This window comes from Kwoniella mangroviensis (assembly GCF_000507465.2).
Source record: "Kwoniella mangroviensis CBS 8507 chromosome 1 map unlocalized Ctg01, whole genome shotgun sequence".
Lineage (NCBI taxonomy): Eukaryota > Fungi > Basidiomycota > Tremellomycetes > Tremellales > Cryptococcaceae > Kwoniella > Kwoniella mangrovensis.
Window position 1 is genome coordinate 10,538,216 of NW_027062533.1, and position 23,673 is coordinate 10,561,888.

Consider the following 23,673-nt stretch of genomic DNA (forward strand, 5'->3'; position numbering starts at 1 on the left):
AGATCTCAATCTCGGCCTTCCGGTAGTCTGATGGATTGATCAGCTGATGTATACGCCAAGGCGGTGACTCTGTCATTGTACGTGCTGCATTTCGGGGTATGGGGTTCAAATCAGATCTGTTCGCTTCGCATCAAGTCTTATCTCGTGCCTTTCATAAGATACACAGTACATATTCCAGATTCATTCACTAGCGACAGATATGGTAAAAACCGGTTCCAGTCCACACATTATAAGGTACAATTCCCGACACTTCACTCAACACTATCATTCACGGATCACTTGGCTGTCGGTTGAGTGATATCTTTCACTTGTTCAGTGATCGTGGCTGCTTGTGGATAATCACAAGGTGCTATGTGGCAACCAACTCAATGAGCATGACTGTATTTTGCTATTGAGCGGTATTCGTGTACTTACGACACCAAACATCACTGTTGCTATCATGAAGTGCCCTAGACAGCTCTCGAGGGCAACAACTAGGTTGACAAGGTGCTAAATCATTGAATAAAATTATCAGCCCCTTCTGCATGTACAAATTAATATGTTGTATTGTACTATATTTATACTGTGTACTCACGACAAATGAAATTTCCGTCTAACCCTCTGAGACATATAGCAGATTCACTTTGAGCTCTCTTGGATACTGGACAAACGATCCTTTCTTCGATACAAGCTATGTACGAACAAAGATGGAAACGTAATCAGTACATGAAGATCAATCATAGGGTATTCTGCCGTGACAAAAACGCTTACGAGTACAGACTACTTCTCCATTCACTTTATGACAGACCTCTTGGCGATCCGGAGGACAGCTTCGAGCATGCAGCACTGACACTGTATCGATACCTTCCGGTTCTCGTTTGTCAAAGTCAGTCCATGGTCGATGGATGATCGGGCAGTCTCATGATCGAAAATTTCAGCTTAGGTCTCTTTCCAGTCTGTTATCTTCCCGGAGAAGGTTCAGATGGAAATATCTTGGGCTGTCCCTATGGCTACTCACTACAATAAGGATCTTCATCTTGACAATAACATAATCTCTTGGTAAATTCAGTCAAGTCTCGATCGGCGAGGTACATCCTCTTTTGTTCATCTGGGCATTTGACCCCTAAATCCATAGAATTAGAAGCCATCAAGTACTATGGGCATACAGCTCAAGGTCATGTGGATGAACTCATTACATTCCGACCATCCAGATTCAGATTGCGGGTTGTAAGGACATACACAAGTATCTTTAGGGATGAGAGATAGGGATCGACTCCCAACACTGGGTTTATCGGCGGAAGAGATTGATCCGATGACTACCGCTACAGATACCTGTATATGACACGGGAGTAGAGCGAATTTCAAGAACATCACAAACTGAGTAAGGGGTTTTTGTCAAGTGGTAAGGAGAGGATAGAGAAGGTGAAGCGGGGCTGGGGTTGGTGTGTTGAGACTGTGAAAACAGGGGTGCTGTAGGTCAAATCACCATCTCCCTTTTTATATCTTTCCCATTCTTATTAACGACAGTACAGTACAGATATTATGAACAAAGCGAAATCCCCACATCAGCAGTGCTGCTCGACCATCACAGATCTCGTTTTAACGGTTTGACGGGATCCATAGAGAATCGATGGTCGGGCAATTGATAAAGTGCATACAACACTCGATGACCAGACTCAATCTCGCCCAGAGGAAATCCTTCCGTTGCCAAGAGATCTTCTAAACATTGACGACATTACTACGAGTACCGTATCTGAACATCAAACTCGATTGGTTATTCCAAGTTATCTCTGGTCATCCCTTTACAGTCTGGATCTCATACAAAAGTGATCCCGAAACAGGTTTCAAGTGTTGGATCTGTGAGATCTCTTTGCGTGGCGGTTCATCCACAATCACAATCACAATGGAGTGGCTCACGATCAATACCAGAAGCTAGATAATTTGCCTTGGGACCACCCTTTCTCTTTGTTCATCATCTTAGAATGAAATTCCAGTTCATGTTTCACCACATACGAAATACGTGAAAACCCGGCATACATTAAACCTCCGACACCATCCTGAAGATTGCCTGGATACCCAAAAGACAAGATCGTATTACGATTACCTTTGGTTTGTTATCAATCAAGCTTCGACCACCCCATTTTCCTCATCAGAAACTTGTTGATCATCCACGGTAGAACTGGTACAAGCTATGTATATAATCTGATCATCAGCATATAGACGAGAAGCCCGAGGTAGTGCACTGTAGTCATCTGTTGGAGGATTTCGATCACCTGACTTACGAGAACATTGGAATACCCCTCCTACCCTTACGCAAATCTCACCGCTTGATGGACACTGTCTCTTGAAAACTATGTCGTAGGTGTCTCCTTGGGTCAACCTCTCGTGGGTATCATTCGTAGGTGAAATGAGAGGAAGGGCGTTGGTGAGAACGATGAGGCAAGAGATGGTAACGATGGTTGGGATGAACATACTGTAAGAACTGGAAACGACGGTACAGATGGTGGGGAATTGAGTAGAGGATGATGGACGGAAACACTGTAATTTTCCCCTTTTTCTTGTTTCTTTTTATACCTTTCCATCCTCCCGACGTGCTCATCGCTGGGCGACACATCCCCACTTGGTCTATTGCAAGCTGCTCGTCCAGTAGACGGTCAGAATCACCGGTCAAAGGAAACTATGGTAAAATACAAGATGGAACGACTAGCAGTGTGCTTCTCAGCTTTGAGAAAGAGAGTTAGGGCGTAAGAAGTCTCGCAGAGTGGGGAAATGGTTTAGGAGGCGAGTAGGGTGGAGCCAGATCAATCGGTCTGAAAAGATGGTTCTGCCGTAATATAAGTTTCCAATCAAACAAGGTAGATGGGTGGTACTATCTTAGTGTATTGGGGTTGACGTCGGCCTTTCTGTCACCCATCATCACATGATTTGAGACAGCATTTTCCCCACGGCTGAAGTGAATTTGTGGTTATCTTTTGTGGCTGTTGTTTAGCGCCTCGGCTCATTTACATACATATACACACATACAGTACAGTAAGTAGGACAAAGACCCATATTCACTCTACCTATCGAGTCTACCTTTCGGCATCCTCATACACTACACCGAATTTGGACCTTCGCTTGATAGTAGATGAACTGGTATCACTGAACTGCCCAGCCAGAACTTCCATATCAGCTCTTTCTCTTTCTTTCCGTCGCGACCAACGAATTGTATAAGCAATTGCGCTCACACTCTACCAGCTCCAATTCCACCACCAAGGCTTAGAACCAACAGCCTGAGAAGTTGCAGGTCGAACGACAGGGGTGGTAACCGGATCCGCACCCCCATCGTCCGTACCGGGATCACCACCTCCAGCTGCGTTTCCACCTAAGACAGCGGTTTGTCGAGCGATATGCTTGACGGTACGTACACCGCCATCATCTTGTCGTTTATTGATGACCGTGGTGGGTGTTCCGGCAATAGCTCTGGCAGTGACCACAGTGGGCTCAGCTGCGACTGCTCGAGCGGTAACTACTGTGGGATCTACGGCAATGCCTCGAGCTGTAACTACAGTTGGGTCGACAGCGATGGCTCGTGCGGTAACTACTGTTGGATCGACAGCAATCGCTCGGTCTTCGATCCCATCTGGGATGGGCGCCGAGTTCCTAAGCGAGAGGAAAGAGACGAGAGCGAGGAGGGATTTAAGGTGCATGATTGGGATATAGTCTCGATCTATAAGATGTGGGGTTGGGTGAAATCTGTCTGACTGGATTGATCCGAGTGAGCGGAAGCGAATCAACTCTACTGTTTTTATACCTTGTTTGAAGTGATTTCTCACTACTGCATGTGATAATAGATAGCCTCAAAGCCGTGGTCCCATCGCGAGATCAGATGCACATCCCCAAAAGCTATGTTTGAATTCTGTCACCCCGACGTAAATCACATCAGGATAAGAGATCGTAATACCTCAAATGAACGTAACAATTGAGAATCTAACCTCATCGCCACATTCATTTTCTCACTGCCCCTCTACATGTTTCAGTTTGATTTGTCATCACGCATATAGTATGTATACAGTACAGTATGTACGATGATCTGCATGCCGAGGGGACCGATACTGAATTGGCATGAGGCTGTCAGTATATCAGTATACGATTGTACACATAGAAGTACGACTAGAAAGACTGTGATAGTGCTCTACAGCATGGTGCATATGTAGGGCGACTGTCGTAAGCTCAATCTGACTAAGACATTGAGCTTTTTAAACACCGCAAACCATACAGTCAGATGCTTCCAACGTACTCGAGCGTGATGAATGATCAGAGTTCTCAATTCCAAGTGAGATTCTGCTATCAGCTCAGAAAATCACCTGTACACAGACAAACGATGCGTTCTTGCATAGCTACTGCACTTGTCGTATCCATTCATTCATTCAGATTCCAAACCATTCGATTCACCTTTCCCCCATTATTTCCTATGCCATCTGATTCCATGTAGATCTGTCGAGTGCTTTGTTAACCGGAAAAGCGAGGTAGACCTGTTACCTCAGCTAAAGCGGAAAGAAGAGGTCATCGAGTAATCAGCTTAGAGTCCATCGTGTGTTGATTCCGTGAACTCGGTTGGAGAAGGATAATTCGCACAACTCACTGCTTTTAGATCTTCTCCTCCTTCATTTACCAATGGCATTCACCCCCATAGTGGCTTCATCTACACCTACTCCTCCTACAGCAGCTATCGCTCTTCTTCCAATCGCATACACCTTCACACCAGTGAGATGCGTACTAACAGTAGCTACAGCCCTCCTACCAATTGCATCCACCGTAACACCTGAAGGTTGAACGCCAATAGCAGCAATAGCTCTTTTTCCAATTGCGTCTACTCCAACGCTGGAGGGTTCTACTGCAACAACACCAATAGCTCTTCCGATAGCGTTGATTCCGACTGTGGGTGTAGGTACGTTGGTCGATCCTTCTTCAGCTTCAGATGTGACGGCAGCGATAGCTCTTCCAATCGCGTTGGGCTTGACCGCTTCGGAAGGTGAGATGGCGATAGCTCGACCGATAGCTTCGATCGTGACCTTTGAGCTTGGTGCAGGGAGAACAGCGATGGCTCTGCCAATTGCGTTGGGTCCGACTTCGGGGATTGGGGTAGGACTAGAGCTAGGGACTATACCGATGGCTCGTCCAATGGCATTGATACCTACTCCTTTTGAGGTGCTGGAAGAAGAGGGTGGTTCGACAGAAATGACAGCGATAGCTCGACCGATCGCATTGATACCTACTTCAGATAGGGAAGGGGTGTATGAGGTAGTTGAGGGGTCTTGAGTAATACCGATAGCACCGATTGCTCTACCGATAGCGTTGATCTTGGCATCGTCGTCTACCTCTCGAGGATGGGGAGGTGTAGGAAGTGCAAAGATGGTAGAGAGTGGGAGAAGGGTAAGAAAAGAGATGGTTGTAAAGTGCATATTGGCTGATTTGATTATGAATATGAACGAATGAATTGTTGATTGAGTGAAAAAAAAAGCTGAAGTCGAAGCTACCATGACAACGCCTTATATACCTTTCCGGTCTCAACGTTTTGTCTCCTTCGCTAGCTCATGATGAGAACTTTGCTTCTCGTGCGTTCTTCTACCTCGGCGAGAAGCAACCCTTTTCCTCCCACCCCCAAACGTTGATTTTATTCTTCTACTTGGCATACAGTGTCTTACAGCACCGCCACACAGCGAATCGCGAGGGTTGGACGAGAACCGAGGTCAAAGCCACGCAGTTTGTAGGTCATAAGGTGTCTTTATGTTATTCCTAATGACCATCGGTGTGGACGCATGGAACAAAGATCGATTGCGAAGGTGTCCGAGTGTAAAGGATGTCTCGTAAACCTACTCTAGCCCCCTCAAAGGCATATCGATCTGTTGATGGTGAGCTACCGCATGATATGGACCGGTCGGAGCGAGGGACACGATCATTTCAACACAGCTAGCCTAGAGTGACTTGGCATCTCTCCTTGAAGGTGAAATCTTATATCTGTCCGTATCGACTAAAGGGCGTTCGTTGGCACTGAACAGTATCGCAAGAGTGATTTCAGACAACTCGGTGTTGGTATACCTCATGGTGACAGTGTTGACAACGCCTGAATCAGGTAAAGTTACCATCAATCATCTAATCGATCAATCGATCAATCAATCAATCAATCAATCTCGTTGAGTCAGTTCCACCATCATCATCAAGAACTACGATCGGTCTGTGTGTAGATGTGTATGGTGGTCTGGACCTACCTGACCTTGACGACGACCGTAAATCTAAACTTTCTCAAATAGTGTGAGTGGCAAATCAAGGTAAAATTGACATGTCATACTTTCTGAGACTACCTGCAGTATTTCTCGATAGACGTTCCCTCGTTAAAGAAATGCCTGTTACCTAATATCGACAAATTGTACAGAATCGGTGGAGAGAACACTGTGGGCAAAGTCATAGCAAAGACGGCGTCCTATTAAAATAGGTAGGAACAGCGCGTTTAAGATCCTATGATGTTTGCATTCTACAGTATCAGTTGTCCTTCCCCATCTCATTCACCCTGTTTAACTTACTCACTACTAAGATCCAATGACGATCCCGTTCTCCCCGATCTCGAACTCCGGTCTAGGTCCAGGATCAGGTACAGGCCATTCCGGCTTAGGTGGAATGGTAGGTATAACTCGTCCGATATCCATCAAGATGGGGATTCGCAAGGTCGTGAGTGGCCATTAGTATCTCGGCTTGGTATAAGTTGGTGTGAACAAAGGTGTAGCTTCGATGTTGGCTGCTTGACCATCGAATGTAGGCGTGGGTTCAGGGATGTCCCGGGCTGTTCGAACTCCACCATCTTGGTCATCGATTATCCTTGGTTCGTTAAAATTCATGGGGAGAGAAAAGGTTGGGACCAGAACAGCGAGGATAGTGAGGAGTAAGATGAGTTGCATTGTGTTTAGTATGACTGGGTGAACAAGCGGTATCAGTGGTATGACTGGAGGTGAGATATCGCGGAGAGACATAGAATGGGATTAAGGGGTGATCTCCTACTCCTTATATACCCTATCCCCATGATATATCTTAAAGTTTCCTTCTGAGCGTCTTAATTGCAAATGCATCTGATTGAAAGACTTTGTCGCTGTTTTACATGGCCTGGAGGTACGATCTCATCAAGATCTATGTGGAGTATATACAGTAGTATCGTACTCTTGGCGAGCATATGTGTGAAGAATGGATCAGTCTTATACGGTTCATCTCAAAATCATTTTTTTATGTGAATCATCATATTCGTACGACGTGTTACTGAGAAGTTGGCCTTGAATCGAGAACTTACTTATCCTTGCTTGATCAATCGATCAATCTCATTGCCGTGCCCCTTCCGGTCACCTCGGCTTGCAGGATCAATGGATATAGTATTTCTCGAGACTGAATCTAATGAGGAGTCTTGGCGTCCGAGCGCCCGAGGGGACAGTGGTCATCAACATCGCCAGACCTAAGCTGAGCGCTACTGACCATTCGTTTGGTCAAGTACAAGTATTCAATAGATCCTACTCGTAATCTCACATCTCATCTTTCATTTGATCTGTTTTTCATGGCTATGCATTGTCAAATGATTAGGTAAATCTTTGATTCCTTTACCTAATCATACATCTATCGTCTTGGCATACCTCTTCCTCTACCTCTCAATGCCTGTTGAGCAGCGCCTCGAGGCATGGGTGGCCCAGCTTGTGGTGCCTACAGCAAGCAAAAAAATGTCAGACAGTCTATTCCTTCTGCATCTACCCGAGATAGATCAAATCGGCTCACCTCTGATTGTGGGTTCCTGACCGTCTCATCCACACTTAATATCAAACAAGCAGCATCGACCGCGCTTGACAAAGCATTTGTCTTCACCAATGCAGGTTCCCATACGAACCTCTTCATATTATCTTGAACGTTCTCCGAATCTACATCCACACCTGCCCAGGTATCACCTTGAGCATGTCTCATTCTCAACTTGTTCAGGATATCCGTAGCGTCCAGACCGGCATTATCGCAGATTTGTCTAGGGATGATTTCGAGAGCTTTGGCGATTGATCCGACGATCAATTGTTGTTTGCCCATGATGGTTCGAGAGTGACCTCGGAGGTATTTGGAGATTTCCATCTGTACAAACAAAAGAACAAGACAACGGTCAGCAAGATGTACTTGACTTATAGTATGATGTTATGATCTACACGAATGATGAAAGAGTTGACTACTCACCTCACAAGCACCACCTCCGGCAACTACACTATTATTTTGGATAGCCCTCTTAACAATCATGATCGAATCGTGTAAACTTCTTTCCACCTCTGCGATGAACTGTTCCGCACCACCTCTCAAGATAAGCGTACAAGTCTTGGCTTGAGGACAATCTTGGAACAAGTTGAATCTCTCTCCTCCAATCTGTTTCTCTTCGAATGATCCACATTGACCTAAATGATGAGGTTCGATATCTGAACAAGTAGATTGGATCGATCCTCCTACAGCTTGAGTGACTCTCTTGAGATCATCCGAGGTGACTCGTCCAGCACAGAAAATATCCCTATCGGCGAAATACTGAGTAGCCAAATCTCCTATAGGCAATTTGGACAATACCACCTTTGCACCAGTCTCTACAATCGCTTCTAACTTCTTGTAGATGATTGACCATTCCGCATCTACGATAGCTTGATACTCTGATACTTCATTTACTCTAACTTCGGCATTATCTTTTTCAGCTTTCAATTCTAATTCGACATTTAGACATAATATCTTAGGATCCTTGAATGATTTAGGTTGTTGTTCGAAACCAGCGTAGGAGAATGTCTTCCTGAATGCTACACCCTTGATCAGTTGGGAATCTTGCATACCACCTCCAGGAACTTTCTTCACTCCGATCAACGACTCGTCAAGATCTTTCTGGTCGAGGGAGAGGACAGCGTCAACTACCATGTTGGCGAAGAAAGGTGTTTGGGAGTGAATGAGTTTGGATGACATGGAAGTGGAGGCGCATTGAAGGAGGAGTTCACGGAATTTTCTGATCACGAGCAATGTCAAACCAGGTCAGCTGAATTCAATGTGATGATGATGATAATGCACAACTCACTCAGGATTAGACTTATCTATCGTCACGGCAATCTCGTTGATTTTTTTGATTGCCTGATGATACGTTTGAGCATATGATTTATTCTGGGATCAGAAGCTAGAGCAACTTACCAGACTCCTAGCCTCCCTCAACCCCTTGATGATGACATGGGGTCCTACACCTTCCTCAATGAACGGCTTGACTTCCTTCAATATCTCGGCGGCACTGGATACGTGTCACAGATATCAGAATTTTATGTCGCAAAACCGGAGAGGAAATCCTGTGATGGAACACTGAAACTCACAGCAATGTCACACTGGTGGTACCATCTCCAACTTCCGCATCCTGAGCTCGAGCAATATCTACCAGAGTCCTAGCAGCGGGATGAACGACATCGAGCAGTTTGAGGATGGTAGCTCCGTCATCTGCTCAAGATCAGCTATCAGATCGTATTGCAAGCTATGCTGGTGGCTCACTTGAGATGGTTGCTAATCCCCTATCATCCACGATGAGCTTATCCATACCCCTAGGTCCAAGCGTCGTAGCTATAGTCTGAGCCACAGCGAGACATGCTGAGATGTTGGATAAAAGTTGTCCTACACCTTGAGATGTGTCGGTACCCTCTGTAGATATAGATCAAGTAGAATGTCAGCACCTCTGTCGTTCAAGTCCATATCCATGCTGCAGATCGAGTTCAGACATACCTCGTAGAAGGACGACAGTCGGTTGCTACAAATCCGATGAATCAGCTCTCAGGCTCATGCAATGATGCAGATATCAGCTGAGCGAGTACGTACCATCTGAGGGAGTCTACCTTGCATCTTGCCTGATCTACTCTGTGTATGAATAAGCTAAGGTAGTCTTGAGGGGTATGTAGATGGATTATTCCAACTTTTCTGATGAATCTCATGGAACATGACCAACGCAACATTTCATTTCCACAAAACGCGTTCAACTGTACTCGTGGTTGTACGATGACATGACGTGGGTTTGTTTTGATCCCGCTGCTCGAGTGATAACGCCATCAACGTCAGCATAGGCCAGCTCCGGCACACGGTACCATTCGATATCTCGTCCGTCTCAAGCTCAAGCTACTGGATCGTTATTTGCCATCCAACCGTTCACTTGGATCGTATATCCCTACTCTGAACCCATATCCGGATCGATACCACTGGGCAAAATGTCAGAGCTCTGTCCACCCTGGGCGCCATTCTTCGGGTCAGTTCGCTTGCTCTCATGTTTATTCAGTGAGATCGAATGAGCTGACATTGTTGATTCAATAGCTTTGCTGGCGTAGCCAGTGCGGTAAGTCTCCCCTCACCGCTAATCTTAGCGCATGAATCCTGATCAGCAATTGTGATCATAGATGATCTTCTCCACCGTTGGAGCGGCTTACGGAACTTCGAAAGCTGGTATAGGAATCGCAGGTTTAGGTACATTCAGGTGAGCTCGAATGACACCGTTGTCGGATGCAGAGCTGATGCCTACGTTCGCAGACCCGATCTGATTATGAAGGTATGTTCATCACGACTCTCATGATAGACTTGTAGATCCCACTGATCGACGACTCTTCTGTGATCTTCCAATTGCAGTCCTTGATTCCTGTTGTTGTGAGTTGATCGACTCCTTGTGGTTGTAGCAGACTAATTGACACGTTTCGTGTTTTGCAGATGTCCGGTAGTATGTGAAACTTATCTTGCTCATCTTGGAAATCAATCTGACCTATGATTCTCTCAGTTATCGCCGTGTATGGATTAGTAGTGTCAGTGTTGATTGCCGGTAACAGTGGGTCCTTGTTTTCTCTTCAGATGTTCCGACATTCCTTTGTATACTGATTCTGGTGTCCTAGTATCGCCCACCGAACCATATTCATTATTCGCTGGGTTTATCCATCTCGCCGCTGGCTTAGGTATGTCTAGTCCTTTCCATTCGTCAGCTGTCTACTCTCCGCCCGGGCATTCTAGCTGATAACCGGTTGGGAAATAGCATGTGGATTTACTGGTCTAGCTGCTGGTTATGCTATCGGTATAGTTGGAGATGCTGTGAGTATATCCTCCATCTTTTCACTGACCGATCAACTATAAGACTAAAATTGACTAACTTTGCTTTCTGCGCATTCACAGTGCGTCAGAGCATATCTGTACGAATCGAAAGTATTCGTGTCAATGGTTTTGATCCTCATTTTCGCCGAAGTCATTGTAAGTCTTTCGCCGTTCCCTGCTTTTTCGTACCAAATCTGTCTCGTAACGAAGAATTCTTGCTAAAGATTAGCCCTTGCTACAGGGTCTTTACGGTCTCATTGTCGCTTTGATCCTCAACACGGCAGTTGGAGAAGCAGTGTGCGGTGCCACGTAACACCGAGATTACCTTTTTGCCTCACAGTCACAACAGAATACGATTTATCCTCATAAAATGCATTGCCTTGTCACCCTTTACGTTTTTGCTGATGAAATATATACTGCATCGAATGGTGAATTGTATCACCTTGCATATCATAATTGGTATATTTGGTTCTAGAGCATGGAAATCGAACATCGAGTCAAACAGGGATTTCAAGGTATAAATGGGTATATTGTGGAAGTACTAAGACAAGATTACAGGTCGATTTACACTATATCCTCTTCTACAATAGTTTGGGTGATGACAATTTTTTTCTTTCCTGTACCGCTACTGCCGTTCGTCGCAGCTGCGTTCGAGTTGATATTGGTACCGAGCAACAACTGGTGCTCAGAATTACGACAATGTCAGCATACATTTCCGTGCAGAAAGTGAAGAAGCAAGTTGGGATGTAAATTTACCTGAGATTGTGGGTTAGCGATTGTATCGATAAACGCGATCCCTGGACCTGTCATTCCAATTCATTTACAATCAGCAAGTAATTTGACATCAAATGGATATTCGATGTAAAGACCATACGTACCAGCTACAATTGCGGTTGCATCTTGAATTACGATATTTGGGCTCAGTGGTGTAGAAGAACTAGTAATAAACAAGTGGACTGAAAACACACAATCGACAGTCAAACAATCAGTGATCGAGCAGATCATGTGGGTTGCTGATTCCGATGACTTACCTGCACCATCCAACCCATCTGGAACCTTACATTCCGCAATAGGTAAATTGATGGATTCGGTTGCTCCTCCCACTATCATATTACAGAATAAACCAGCTTGGTCTTTCCCATCTAGACCTGCTCCTCCAAATGTGAGGAGTGTACCGGGTTGAGGAACGTCGGTGTTGGTTACAGTCAATGCTGGAGTGGCTGTGGTAAATTGCACAAAGTAAATTAGCCGAATCCAACATAAATAAAAGGGATAAGTAGAGCAGAAGAGGACGCAAGGAGAGGGATGTGACATCACAGAAATACGTACGAGTCAGACCCAATGCGGCCACTGGATCACAACCACCGGAAACGAATGGCGCAGCGACGCTTAATACTTGTTGAGGGGTTAGAACCATATCAAATGCATTTGGTACGGATGATCTGCCTGTAAAACCACAGCGATATGTCAGTGTCGAAATCACATGTGTGCTTGGGTGCCAGGTGGACTTACCATTCAAAGTGTTCAAAACGGTATTGTGTCTAATAACAATGACCAATTCAGTAAGTCATGTGCCTCTTCAGATCATTACCTAGATGGGTCGACTTGACTTACCTAGCTTCAACAGTCGTTATTTCAGCGGCAGACACCAGAAGCGATTTATCACCTATCAAAGTGGTACCGCCGATATACCTACTCGAACCCTGGTCGGTCAGAAGACCCCGACCCAACTGAAGGGCTCGTCTGGACTCACGCATCAATCCCTACAAACTCTAATACCCTCGCAGTAGCCAAGAAAGTCGTTACATCCGTTAGAGCACTATCGAAATTGAAAGTGCAACTATCCACGTCGGATGTTGAGCTTCCGAGAAATTGAGCGACGGATTGGAGGACCGTTAAATGGGTCGCTTCATCTGTGGCAATTACCCTATCAAGCCCGGTCAGCTTAATCCAAATTCCGTGGAGGAGGATACCAAGCTATGATAAAAGGGAGTGGTACGTAAATTCACTGTAATTGATCAAAGATACCTTGACCATCGACAAATCCAGCATCTGTAAAAGCCTGTGCGTCGAATTTGCTAAGAGCCATCTCATAGAATGTCTTTTCGAGTGATTCAGCCAAAGCAGCAAACTATCAAACCATAGGGAGCTTAGTCAATTAGTACATTGGGTCCTAACCGTGTCATTCTTGGATCTTCGAAGGAACGATGCACTCACCTTGACTACTGTCAGATCATTAGAGGTGTCTGCGGTACTACCAGCTGTAGCAGCTGCGACAGCGACACTGTCGGTGGAAGAAGCAGAAGCAGAGGCATCGGATACACTGGAAGATTCGGCAACAGAAGTTGCACTGGCATCAGCAGCCGATGTACTGGCTTCAGTAGCAGCTGAGGAGGAAGCGATTACACCTGATTCGGTGGCGGTAGCCCCACCAGCTTCAGCACTCGGGGAAGAGACACCGATGACTTCTTGTCGGGCTTTGAGGGGTGAGGCGGAGATGGAGCCGAGGAGGGGGAAGAGAGCGAGAAGAGCGATAGATGGTTGCATTTTGACGGGTCGGTGGATAGGTAGTGAAGGATGGATGGAAAGAGCTGAATCACTTGATCCACAAGCTTTGGGAGTCAGAAGCTCAAAGCTATCTTCGCAGAAGAAAGATCAGAAGAGATGAACAAACCAAACAATGAAAGGATCAAAAGAATCGCACAGCGATGTCACCGTAAAAGAAGAAAAGAGAGTAAAGCGAAATGAACGAAGGAGGAAGATATGTTTACTTCGAGTAGTTTATCTTTTCACGTTCCCAACGCATTGTATATATATGTATGTATGTAGACATTCATCTTATTCTGATTAGCTGCATATGCACATGCCATAGATGTTGCCAAGCGACTGGCGTCACTAGGTTATGGGTATAGTCAGTGCCTGAGTACCGTAGTCAGTCTCATATGTTGTTTTGTCAGATCTCAAGGGTAGTTAAGCGAATGTTGTTAGGTTACCAAGTAGATATTGCATAAAACCAAAAACATTATAACAACCTACACTACATGGCAGAATGTCTTATGCTCCTCGTCCTTGACCTTGACCTTGCCCACCCATGAACTGTTGAGCCCTTTACAAAGTATACACAGAATCAGCCACACGACCAAATACAAGGGGATACGGATGAAAGGCACACTCACAGATCTCTCATGGATGGATCATTAGCCAGCTGACTCATATCTGGCATACCACCACCGTTCTGCATGTTCTCAGCCATATTCCTCAAAGCGGGGTTCTGCATAAGTCGTTCGAGTCCACCGTTGGCCATCATTTGCTGAGCCCTGTCAAAATCGTCGAATTGTCAGCAATGGCCAGAAATGCAGTGTGATACCGTATGAGAAGAGTCAAGGTATGAATACCCTTTCTCGTGGCTTATACAAGAGGTTGAATCCACTCACATAGCCATCAACTGAGGATTCCTCATCATACTAGCCAAATCCGGCATACCGCCTCCATTTCCACCTCCCGCACCACCCAACATCGAAGCAAGAGAACTTAAGTCTGGCATTCCACCTGCACCGGCTCCACCGGCAGGTGGTTCTCTATCTGCTACTGAGTTTGTGGATGATTCTGCTAATTTAGATTTAGCAGTAGCGAGAGCGGTCTTCATATTGCTGTTTGATGGGTCGAGTTTCAAACCGTCTTCGTAGGCTCTCACGGCAGATGGGTAATCTCCTGTAGAGAAGTGTGCGTGACTGTATGTATATGAGATATCAGCATGTCAACCAACATGAACAAGTATAGTAATGAGAAGAGATCAAGTGAAGATAAACTACAACGTACCCTAATCTCGAATAAGCCTTTGAGAAATTAGGATCCAAATCCAAAGCTTTCTCAGCATCTTCAATTGCCTTTTCGTGTTTGCCCAGTCCACCCCATGCAGCTGCTCTGTTGGAGTAGTAAACGGGGTTGGGATAAAGGGCGATGGCCTGCGTGTACTGTTCTATAGCTGAGTCGTACAATTTAGAGGACATCAATGAGTTCCCTTTAGTCTTCAAAGCTTCGGCTTGCTTCTTGTCTTCGGCTGTGGGTTCAGAAGGCACTTTCGTCTCTGAGTGTCCAGCGGCTGAGGGGGCAGTAGAAGGTGCAGATTTAGCTTTAGTTTTGAGGAAGACATCTAATATCGATAATAGTGATGCTGGTGCGATGGAATAAGATTTCTGATCTTCTGAAGAATCTGGGTCAACGCCGAATGACTCGGCGATACATTGGACTGGTCATTATACATCAAACGTCAGCTATGCCACCGAGACTGAGAGCGAATGTGGTGAGAGCTGACTGACCTGCAACTTCGAGTGATTCTTTGTCGTCCTCTTTCACGGTACCATCTTGAGCTGAAGTTCTCAAGAATTCGATGCTACTCGTCTTGTATTAGCTACCGATTTGGAAGTCTTGGGTGCAAGTCGCATTCTCGCATTTCACATACATGTTGAAAACCAACTGTTTCTTCCTTGCGTCTGCCATTGTTGCTGGATGTCTTAACAGTGTGATGTATGCCTCGTCGAGAACAGACAAGAATATGTTGAATGAGTAGTCTTACGTGGAATCGACTGGAAGTTAACCACGTATCGACAAAGTGGAGGACGGTCAAAGTGGATGACATCCCCCAGGAACAATGTCAACGTGGCATAAACCAAACTGGAATGTGGCACTCTGTAACTTGCGTCGATCATTGTTGGTCTTGGCCAGTTCAGAGTGGCACATCATCTTTTTCCCGTCTTCTTCACGTTTCAACTGCTTTTTGACTAAGTTTGGATGCATATCCAGTTTTGAAATTGATTGCAAAATGGCAAGGAGGAGCACAAAAAGAAAGATTACGTAAGACAGAACTGGGATTTGAACCCAGGAGGCTTGCGCCATTGCATACTTACGAATTTCTTTCATTCGAGTGCAACCGAATAGGCCACTATCGGATTCTGTCTGACGAAATATCCAAAAATTTTAGCAGAACTATATTCCATGCTGCTATGGTAATCGTTTATCCTCTTACCTTAGGACTTCAGAGTTGCTATCTGTACACCGTGCTGATTCTATTGGAAGCTGTATTTGGATGGCAGACTCAGCAATGCAGTTGGTGATACGGTATTAACGTTTCGCTGACGTTTAACATACCTTTGGGAAGGTGACGTGAAGTTTATCGTCTGTTTCCGAGCATGAAAGATCGCTCAGATTTTTCTCAATCGCCTGTCCACACCTATGTGGCAAGAGAATACATTGAGTATGCTTAGAAAGCCTTAGATGAAAGAAAGAAAGAGTGAAAGAATGAAAGAAAGAATGAAGACGACTTTTTGGGTTTTCAACTTAACAGTTAATCTATCAAGTTGGCTTGTTCGGCAAGATAAGCCGCGGGCTAGGATTTAGCCGACAATCATGTCACTCAACTCGCGATCAATTGAATGCATATGAGGAAATACGAAATGTTCGAGTTAATTCCTCGCTATACATCATAATTTAACAATAACGAGTGCTATATCCAAATCAACCCTTCAAATACACCGTCTCACGCTCAATCACCACTTAGAGAAGACCTTATTACATCATGTCAGCATACGGAGCGATCGCCGCACCTGAATCCAAAGGACCCTTAGAGATCCGCTCTTGGCCCCTCCCTGTGGAGGGTTTGGTTTTGATCACCTACCCCATAACAGGTTCTGATGCTCCTCAGGAGGTGATAGAGTATCTGTTTAGGGTGTTCGAGGAGGAACTTGAGGGTGAGTAATGCTTTGAACAGAATGAGACAATCGTTGTTGTGATCAAGGATGAGGAACTGGATCTGTCCATTACCAATCTTCACCTGGAAACTCAGTACAGCGATGTTTGAGGTGGCTCTTAACCTCAGCTGACTATGAGGAATGTAATAGGCGGTCGAACGTACCCTCAAGAAGGTCCTCTATCCCTCGAAGGCTTCACGTCGTATTTCTTCGGCTCGACTACTATCGTCGGCGTAGTGCAATCTACCTCTGAGGAAGTGAAGAAGACCATAGGAGAGGCATTGAAAGGTAAGAAGTTGGAGGATGCCCTGGCGGGATGTTACTATATGTGAGTGTAAGCCAATACCTGGCTTCTCGATGTGGTAGACATTGCCGACTGATGTTTTAACGGCAATGGTAGCAAGCCAAACTACCCGGGAAGGAGTAGTCATGTGAGTCTGCATCTATCCACCATACACCAGTGTATTAACTGACTTTTTTTTGTGTATCAAATAGAACTGTGTGAGTATATCTCTAAGTATAGCTTCGACAAGTGTATGCTGATAGTACAATGGCAGAACGGAGGATTCTTAGTCCCACCTACTCAGAGAGGTCGTAAGATCGGATTGACACTGGGTAAATCGTATCTCCTCTATGCGCCAGAGTTGGGATATAGGGGAAGTGTTTTCAATCTCGTTTACAAGAGTGAGTGATCTACTAGTCCCACCACTCGAGTCATCTCGGACCCGTGGAGGAACCCTCTCCATCTCATACGTGAGCACTGAACTTCGTATTCTTTGCTTTCTCGCAGACAATGTCCCTTCGCTAGCGATTTGGGATCAACTCGGGTTCCAGCGAGTTGGGGAGATCCCCAATGCTGGTAGACTGAAGACTGGCCCGAACGGCGCAGAAGAATATGTAGATGCGGTAATAGTGTACAAGTCTTTCGTCTAGACTAGAATATATATACATACAGTTTAAAAAGATGCATGCATTACATTTAACCAGTAACTGCATGTCCCCAGCTTCGATATAGGTATATGTATATTGTAGCGCGTGCCATACTAGACAGCAGTCTTACCTTCCCTCTCTTCCTCTGGGGTAGTAGCTCTCTCAGGCTTAGGTTCTAAAGGGATAAATACCTTTTCTCGGTAGAATTTGAGCTCTGCTATTGAAGCTCTGATATCGTCCAAAGCACTGAAAACATAATCAGACCAGCTACTACCCCTCCTCGATGAAAAAGAGCACTCACCGATGCGCACACTCCTCGGTACGTCTCGCTTTATCCTGCTGTCTCACTGAGGGATACCATCGTTTACAGATCTCCTTTATCGAGCTTACATCTGATCATTAAGTAGAAAACTATCAACTCACGATTCCATTTGATATTGTGATGATTGATGTGTACAAGTGGGCCGTCTTACTCACCTACTATACGGTAGGACAAATGTTTCATCACTTTTGGCATCCCAATCATCATAAATCTGTCAAGTGTGACCGACAAGGTCAGCTTACAATTGTTTATACATTTCCTTCGTCGACTCTCCTTCTTCTTTCCTATTCGTGTCCTATTTGCTTTGCCATCCTCTGACCCATTATAACGAAAATGACCCACCTCATATCAGCATGTACCGTACTTCCCGCCAACACCCCAGCCCCTCTCTCAGGTATCCACCTTTCTATATACTCCAACACCTTATCTGTTACTTGTTCGTAAGAGTAAGGGGAATCGAGACATGCTTGAGTAAGTCCAGATTTACCATGTTGGTTAACACACCATTCGTTCATACTAATGACATGCACCATTCAATGTTGAACATATCAGCCTACCTTCTGATTTATAAGATATGACACGACTTGAAGAGTGAGTGCGATGATAGACTCACTTGTCTAACACTTCTTTGGAAGTATTGATGATATAATTGACACCTTCATCGACAGGTTCCAGCCTTCCATTCGTTATGATAACTGCAATTTCTATTATTCGATCGTTGAGGAAATCCAAGCCAGTCATCTCGCAATCCACCTAAATATCCATATCGAAATCAAGATCAGCGGATTATCATTCTTGTTCAATGACGAAGGATAAGTTCCATGAATACAAGATACCGACGCCAACTCACCCATACTAACGGTCCATCATCGTATTCTAGAGGTTTGAGAGAGGTCGAGTCTGACATATCGAAGATGCACGTTCTGTAAGGGAAGGGGATGACGGAAAGAAGTTCCAAATCCGCCGAGTTATGGCGAGAGACGCTCAATTACACGCTTTACTATAGTGTAATAGGTGATGATTATAAGATCATAGTAAAAAGTTGTAGATCTTGTTGATACGATGGTCAACCCATTTGATCGGAAAAAGTTGGTTTTGCTGTGGTTGCCCTCCACTTTGGCGTTTGCTGCTGTAATCAACTATGAGCCTGCAGTAAGTAGTCCTGTCGTACAACTCATTCTTCGTGCTGCATTCAAACAGACTTGAGCCGTGAGATGCACTGTACGTAGCATCATATATACATCAGACTGTACAACATGTATGAGAAAGGCATGAGTACAACAAGATACAAAATCAATCTATCTGCAGTGAATTTCCCTTTAGTATGTCATCATATAGGTATATGGACAGCGAGAGTTCTAATTCCCTCTTTCTTCCTTCCCTCTTTCTTCTCAATCTACCCCATTATCTTCCGGTATATCATGGTAACCACTCGGTCAATGGTTCAATCCAAATACACCTTCCATCGTATGATCATTCACCCCTCCAACTCCATTGACCACATCCAACAAACTTTGTCCATCTTGAACTACCGACCAATTCCCAAATACATTCACATTATCATGATCATCATGGTGATGCCGTGCTTGTTGTTGTGGCTGTTGATGATGATGATGAGTGTGGATTCCCAAATTGATATTATCGTTATGATCATTATTATCATTGTCGTTGTGCACTTGAAGAGCTTGATTTATACCATTCGTCATATTTTCAACATCCACATCCATCATCATCCTCATTTGATCCAGATTCTGAATTTGTATTCCTTCCCCTTGATACTCTCCTCCTTCATCGTCTTCATCCTCGTCTTCATCTTCACTATCATCTTCTCCATCCGGTTTGTTCAATTGATAATTCCTTAACAACTCATTAAATTCCTTTCGGTTCTTCTTCAACCTCATCTCCCTAACCAGATAACCTGGGAACTTCCTCGGCCTACCTTTCCTCCTTTTGATACCCATCGCACGCTCGTGTCTACGTAATTCGTAATCCGCTTGTTCCTCCGGATTACGTTCCTTCGGTGGTCGTCCTTTAGGCTTCGAAGGTGGTTTGGGACCCTTGGGCACCTTAGGTATAGGTACAGCTTTATGTTTGTTTTTAGAACCCTTTGGTCGACCACGTCCTCGTCCTCGCTTACTCCCGTATTCTTCGTGCTGGCCATTGGATGGGACTGGTGTGGGTTCATGCGTTGATGGCTCAGCTTGTCGAGAGGGATCATTGAGGATTGCGGTATCAGGAGCGAGGTTGAGGAAATTATTAGAGGGTGACTGGGGGAAGTTTGGAGGGAACAGTGAGTCTGAGCGAGAAGGTAGTATGAGCTTTCAGCTTGATCAATGGAGAAAAAATCGGAGCTAACTCACTGAAACTAGCTTGAGTCAAATCCTCCAGGGTCGTCTGCAGACTCTGCTGCAACCTTTCTCTCTCCTCTGCATCTGTGAGATGCGCACCGATCGCAGCGGCAGCTTGGGCGTGGGACAGACTTTGGCCGTTGATATGTGAGGACTGAGGGGGTCGTCAGCTTACCGAAGTGCGTCACATGTGAAGGGAGAGCGAAGCAAGCAGGAAGAGAAACAGAGTGAAGGAGATTGGAACTATCAGATGTCCGCAAATCTGTTTATCCGAAGTATGAAATGAAGAATGAACGTCAACTCACCTGCTGAGCATTGGTCAAACTGTTCACAATCTCCCTCAACGTCGGATCAATCTCCACATCCAAATGTATACCCTCCCCTTCCGCTGAAGTACCATTCGCCGTATTGACTTCCGGTACAGTATGAGTTTGAGTTTGAGCTTGAGCGAGGGGTTGGGGTTGAGTCTGCGGTGTTGGTTCATCCAATTTGATCTTTCCTTTATTTACATCCTCCACCACTTGAGCAATTTCAAGTAAACTCGGATCGATCGGTCCCACATCCACGTTTTCATGAGAGGGGAATATGGGATCTATGAAGGTTGGATCGATATTGAAATCTATATCGATCCCTTGAGCTTGAGCATGAGCTACGGCCTGTACTTGCGCTGCTAAGGCGAATAAGGATGGATCCAAAGCTGAAGTGAAATTATCAGAAGAGAAGAAATCCGATATATCATTGTGAGTGTTGCTTTCCCCGACTTGCTGTTGGTTCTGACCGTAGTCGTGGTCGTTGGGATTGCTGCTTAACAGGGACATGGTGGGTTGGGTCGGGTCGATGCTATATGCTACCCATCTGAGGAGAGTGGACGTGAAGAGTGGAGGATCGAAATGATGATTAGGGAGAAAGTGAACAAAATGGAAATAACTGCAATATTATTACTTTATATCAACTACTGCACTCATGGCTTAAGTATGGCTGGCTTGTGGTGGCAACTCATATCCTCTTATATCGCCGAAACACCGATCGTCAGGTAGTTCACGTGGCATCTGCCTATATTTGCCTTTATGAGATATCATGCATACATTTCTCCATCGTCTGTATCTATGAAATCTTCTATCGTCTAAGCTATATATGGTACCAACAAATGTCCTTCCATTCGCAGTCAAATCCCCATAACATCCGACTGACTATAACTATAAAAATGCGTAAAAGTATAAACAACAGAACCCAAAATAAAAATACAATCCGATCCCTCTACCATCTCAAAGCTAGTATTCCTCCTTTCTTGCCGATTTACATGAACATCAAGCGAAATATTGACAAGATGACCCCTAACAGAGCATACGACTTATATGGCGGTATACTCTTAATCATCGAGCTAGAGGATGTGCCACTAACATCTATCGCACTGAGATTGACAAATCCCTGACCACAAGCGTCGTTCACTCGAGTTATCGCAGATTTCACTATTGTCGAGTTCAACGTGGACGTATCGGGGATAAAAGACATGTAAGTGTTCAGGAGGGATTTGGAGCATGATGAACAAGTTGGTATGGATTTTGATGGTAGTCTATATCAACAAAAACGACAGTATATCTATCATCAGCCTGGGTTGAATCAGAAATAGGATGATGGTGGGATGTCACTCACGGTATACCACTTGGTAAACTCCATAGATACGCATCATCCGGTCTCATAGCAGCCATACTTTCAATATAACAATAAACTCCCGTCTCTTTATCAGTCAATTTCGAAGCTTCTTTGATCAACTGATAATTTCCTATAGCTATATCTGTATCTTTAACCACCTGATTCTTATTACTGAGATCCGTTCCGCAATTTTTATTTGACGATAAACTCGATTGTATACTTGTAAAGTACTCATCACATTTTTCCCTCGCTGAAGACGAAGTGTAACTTATAAGGTTGTTGATTTTAGTGTAATTTCCTGATTGGATCGAAGAAGATAGTAGCGAAGAGTATGCAGATGATGTCGTTAAGAGTAAAGCTAGTGGTAAACAATCTTGAAGGTCCTCTGAAGATAATAACGAAGTAAGATATGTCAGACATCCTCCAGATAAATTAGAAGGGGAGATAGATAAGTCGAGTGGTTTAGGAATAGGTTTGGAAATTGTCGTTACTTCGCTTGAAGGAGCTTTAGGTAGTGAAGTTGAAGTCAAGTTTGAAGAGGAAGAAGAAGAAGAGTTGGTTCGAGTATATAAGTTTTGTGGTGCTATAGAATTCTGTTCGATGTATATTCTCTTGGCGGGATCGTTCAATCTATGCCTCTTCCTTATACCGTGCTCATGGGCTGAGCTTGCTGATATCACAACACCAAGGACTAAAGAAAGGACAAATTGGGTTTTCATCTTGAAATTATGCTTTGTTGGGAAGTCGGGAAGAGGATGAGGATGATAAGTGGTGATGGTCTTGGTGGAGTTGAAGGAACGTATAGGTCGAAGGTGGTCGACAAGCCAGGCAGATCACTGAAGTTGAGAGTTGATTATAGGAATGATGGTATATTGATTGATTCACTTGATTGGGCTATACAAGAGTGAAGATAGGAGATGGAAGATGAAATTCAGCGTCAAGATCATATCTCATGTTGACGTTCCTCTCATCTCGTCTCGTATCGCAGTAACCCACAAACCACACATCCCTCTTTCCTCTTTCTCGTTCATCCACCATCGAACAATACCTGATACCAACAAGAAGAAACGCTCAGATCTCCCCTTTAATGCCGTTCCTGCTCTCAGATCTCTCTTTCTACGCCCCTCATGTCCATAGCAGAGCAATCGGACTTACTGACCTCTTGATCCTTGCTTGTACTTCCGTACCAGGATGATCTAGACCTTTCACGCGGATATCGCACAGACCTACTTGCCCGTCGTTGTTTCTGCGCTTTTCCGTCGTTGTTACTTCGGTTGTCTTTCCATCGAGAAGAAGAAGATCATTGAAGGTTGGATGATGAATGAGAGAGAATCATTCAGTTTCATGTTGATCATCTTCCAAACTTCTAGACTTGCACTAACTATCCCCCTTGACATCTCTACCAGAACTCAGATGGGTATACATGGTCGTCCAATGGATGTATCTCAACGACCCTCTTCACCCAGGAAGACGAGAAATAGGGTAAACGGATGATCGGATGTTTATCAGGGACGGGTGCTAACGCAAGGAACGCCTCTAAACAAAACACGAGCAACCGCTGAGTCTGGACTTTCAGATC

At 44.8% G+C, this 23,673-nt stretch overlaps 13 protein-coding genes across 13 annotated transcripts; 2 read left to right on the forward strand and 11 right to left on the reverse strand.

The window, feature by feature from the left end:
* Positions 1–275: 275 nt before the first annotated feature.
* I203_103993 (uncharacterized protein) lies at positions 276–1,350 on the reverse strand (the record flags this gene model as incomplete). Its single annotated transcript, XM_065517442.1, has 6 exons — positions 276–349; positions 415–489; positions 575–670; positions 751–897; positions 998–1,102; positions 1,176–1,350. The coding sequence occupies 6 exons, from the start codon at positions 1,348–1,350 to the stop codon at positions 276–278; spliced, it is 672 nt and encodes a 223-aa protein (XP_065374260.1).
* A 750-nt stretch (positions 1,351–2,100) lies between these two features.
* Positions 2,101–2,451, reverse strand: I203_103994 (uncharacterized protein; the record flags this gene model as incomplete). Its single annotated transcript, XM_065517443.1, has 2 exons — positions 2,101–2,168; positions 2,262–2,451. 2 exons carry the CDS (start codon positions 2,449–2,451, stop codon positions 2,101–2,103), a joined length of 258 nt encoding a protein of 85 aa, XP_065374261.1.
* Positions 2,452–3,209: 758 nt separating this feature from the next.
* I203_103995 (uncharacterized protein) lies at positions 3,210–3,668 on the reverse strand (the record flags this gene model as incomplete). Its single annotated transcript, XM_019149563.1, has 1 exon — positions 3,210–3,668. The coding sequence occupies one exon, from the start codon at positions 3,666–3,668 to the stop codon at positions 3,210–3,212; it is 459 nt and encodes a 152-aa protein (XP_019001106.1).
* Positions 3,669–4,625: 957 nt separating this feature from the next.
* Positions 4,626–5,423, reverse strand: I203_103996 (uncharacterized protein; the record flags this gene model as incomplete). The annotated part of the gene is made up of 1 exon (XM_019149564.1): positions 4,626–5,423. The coding sequence occupies one exon, from the start codon at positions 5,421–5,423 to the stop codon at positions 4,626–4,628; it is 798 nt and encodes a 265-aa protein (XP_019001107.1).
* A 1,125-nt stretch (positions 5,424–6,548) lies between these two features.
* On the reverse strand, positions 6,549–6,914 carry I203_103997 (uncharacterized protein; the record flags this gene model as incomplete). Its single annotated transcript, XM_065517444.1, has 2 exons — positions 6,549–6,594; positions 6,733–6,914. The coding sequence occupies 2 exons, from the start codon at positions 6,912–6,914 to the stop codon at positions 6,549–6,551; spliced, it is 228 nt and encodes a 75-aa protein (XP_065374262.1).
* A 700-nt stretch (positions 6,915–7,614) lies between these two features.
* On the reverse strand, positions 7,615–9,873 carry I203_103998 (T-complex protein 1, eta subunit; the record flags this gene model as incomplete). The annotated part of the gene is made up of 9 exons (XM_019149565.1): positions 7,615–7,698; positions 7,771–8,109; positions 8,209–9,004; positions 9,074–9,126; positions 9,184–9,277; positions 9,357–9,477; positions 9,529–9,675; positions 9,757–9,781; positions 9,850–9,873. 9 exons carry the CDS (start codon positions 9,871–9,873, stop codon positions 7,615–7,617), a joined length of 1,683 nt encoding a protein of 560 aa, XP_019001108.1.
* Positions 9,874–10,232: 359 nt separating this feature from the next.
* Positions 10,233–11,407, forward strand: I203_103999 (V-type proton ATPase proteolipid subunit 2; the record flags this gene model as incomplete). The annotated part of the gene is made up of 11 exons (XM_019149566.1): positions 10,233–10,270; positions 10,336–10,357; positions 10,419–10,495; positions 10,549–10,567; positions 10,645–10,662; positions 10,723–10,732; positions 10,790–10,837; positions 10,902–10,961; positions 11,039–11,094; positions 11,176–11,250; positions 11,336–11,407. The coding sequence occupies 11 exons, from the start codon at positions 10,233–10,235 to the stop codon at positions 11,405–11,407; spliced, it is 495 nt and encodes a 164-aa protein (XP_019001109.1).
* A 251-nt stretch (positions 11,408–11,658) lies between these two features.
* On the reverse strand, positions 11,659–13,641 carry I203_104000 (uncharacterized protein; the record flags this gene model as incomplete). Its single annotated transcript, XM_065517445.1, has 10 exons — positions 11,659–11,772; positions 11,851–11,897; positions 11,973–12,050; positions 12,126–12,314; positions 12,424–12,540; positions 12,607–12,635; positions 12,709–12,786; positions 12,848–13,021; positions 13,104–13,225; positions 13,312–13,641. 10 exons carry the CDS (start codon positions 13,639–13,641, stop codon positions 11,659–11,661), a joined length of 1,278 nt encoding a protein of 425 aa, XP_065374263.1.
* A 507-nt stretch (positions 13,642–14,148) lies between these two features.
* On the reverse strand, positions 14,149–15,594 carry I203_104001 (uncharacterized protein; the record flags this gene model as incomplete). The annotated part of the gene is made up of 6 exons (XM_019149568.1): positions 14,149–14,200; positions 14,271–14,411; positions 14,529–14,825; positions 14,914–15,343; positions 15,414–15,487; positions 15,557–15,594. The coding sequence occupies 6 exons, from the start codon at positions 15,592–15,594 to the stop codon at positions 14,149–14,151; spliced, it is 1,032 nt and encodes a 343-aa protein (XP_019001111.1).
* Positions 15,595–16,669: 1,075 nt separating this feature from the next.
* I203_104002 (uncharacterized protein) lies at positions 16,670–17,774 on the forward strand (the record flags this gene model as incomplete). The annotated part of the gene is made up of 6 exons (XM_065517446.1): positions 16,670–16,841; positions 16,992–17,169; positions 17,242–17,272; positions 17,337–17,342; positions 17,399–17,525; positions 17,632–17,774. 6 exons carry the CDS (start codon positions 16,670–16,672, stop codon positions 17,772–17,774), a joined length of 657 nt encoding a protein of 218 aa, XP_065374264.1.
* A 110-nt stretch (positions 17,775–17,884) lies between these two features.
* I203_104003 (uncharacterized protein) lies at positions 17,885–19,000 on the reverse strand (the record flags this gene model as incomplete). The annotated part of the gene is made up of 6 exons (XM_019149570.1): positions 17,885–18,017; positions 18,073–18,163; positions 18,249–18,304; positions 18,436–18,609; positions 18,707–18,846; positions 18,944–19,000. 6 exons carry the CDS (start codon positions 18,998–19,000, stop codon positions 17,885–17,887), a joined length of 651 nt encoding a protein of 216 aa, XP_019001113.1.
* A 529-nt stretch (positions 19,001–19,529) lies between these two features.
* On the reverse strand, positions 19,530–21,259 carry I203_104004 (uncharacterized protein; the record flags this gene model as incomplete). Its single annotated transcript, XM_019149571.1, has 3 exons — positions 19,530–20,389; positions 20,454–20,595; positions 20,747–21,259. 3 exons carry the CDS (start codon positions 21,257–21,259, stop codon positions 19,530–19,532), a joined length of 1,515 nt encoding a protein of 504 aa, XP_019001114.1.
* A 478-nt stretch (positions 21,260–21,737) lies between these two features.
* On the reverse strand, positions 21,738–22,813 carry I203_104005 (uncharacterized protein; the record flags this gene model as incomplete). The annotated part of the gene is made up of 2 exons (XM_019149572.1): positions 21,738–22,014; positions 22,095–22,813. The coding sequence occupies 2 exons, from the start codon at positions 22,811–22,813 to the stop codon at positions 21,738–21,740; spliced, it is 996 nt and encodes a 331-aa protein (XP_019001115.1).
* Between the last annotated feature and the right edge of the window lie 860 nt (positions 22,814–23,673).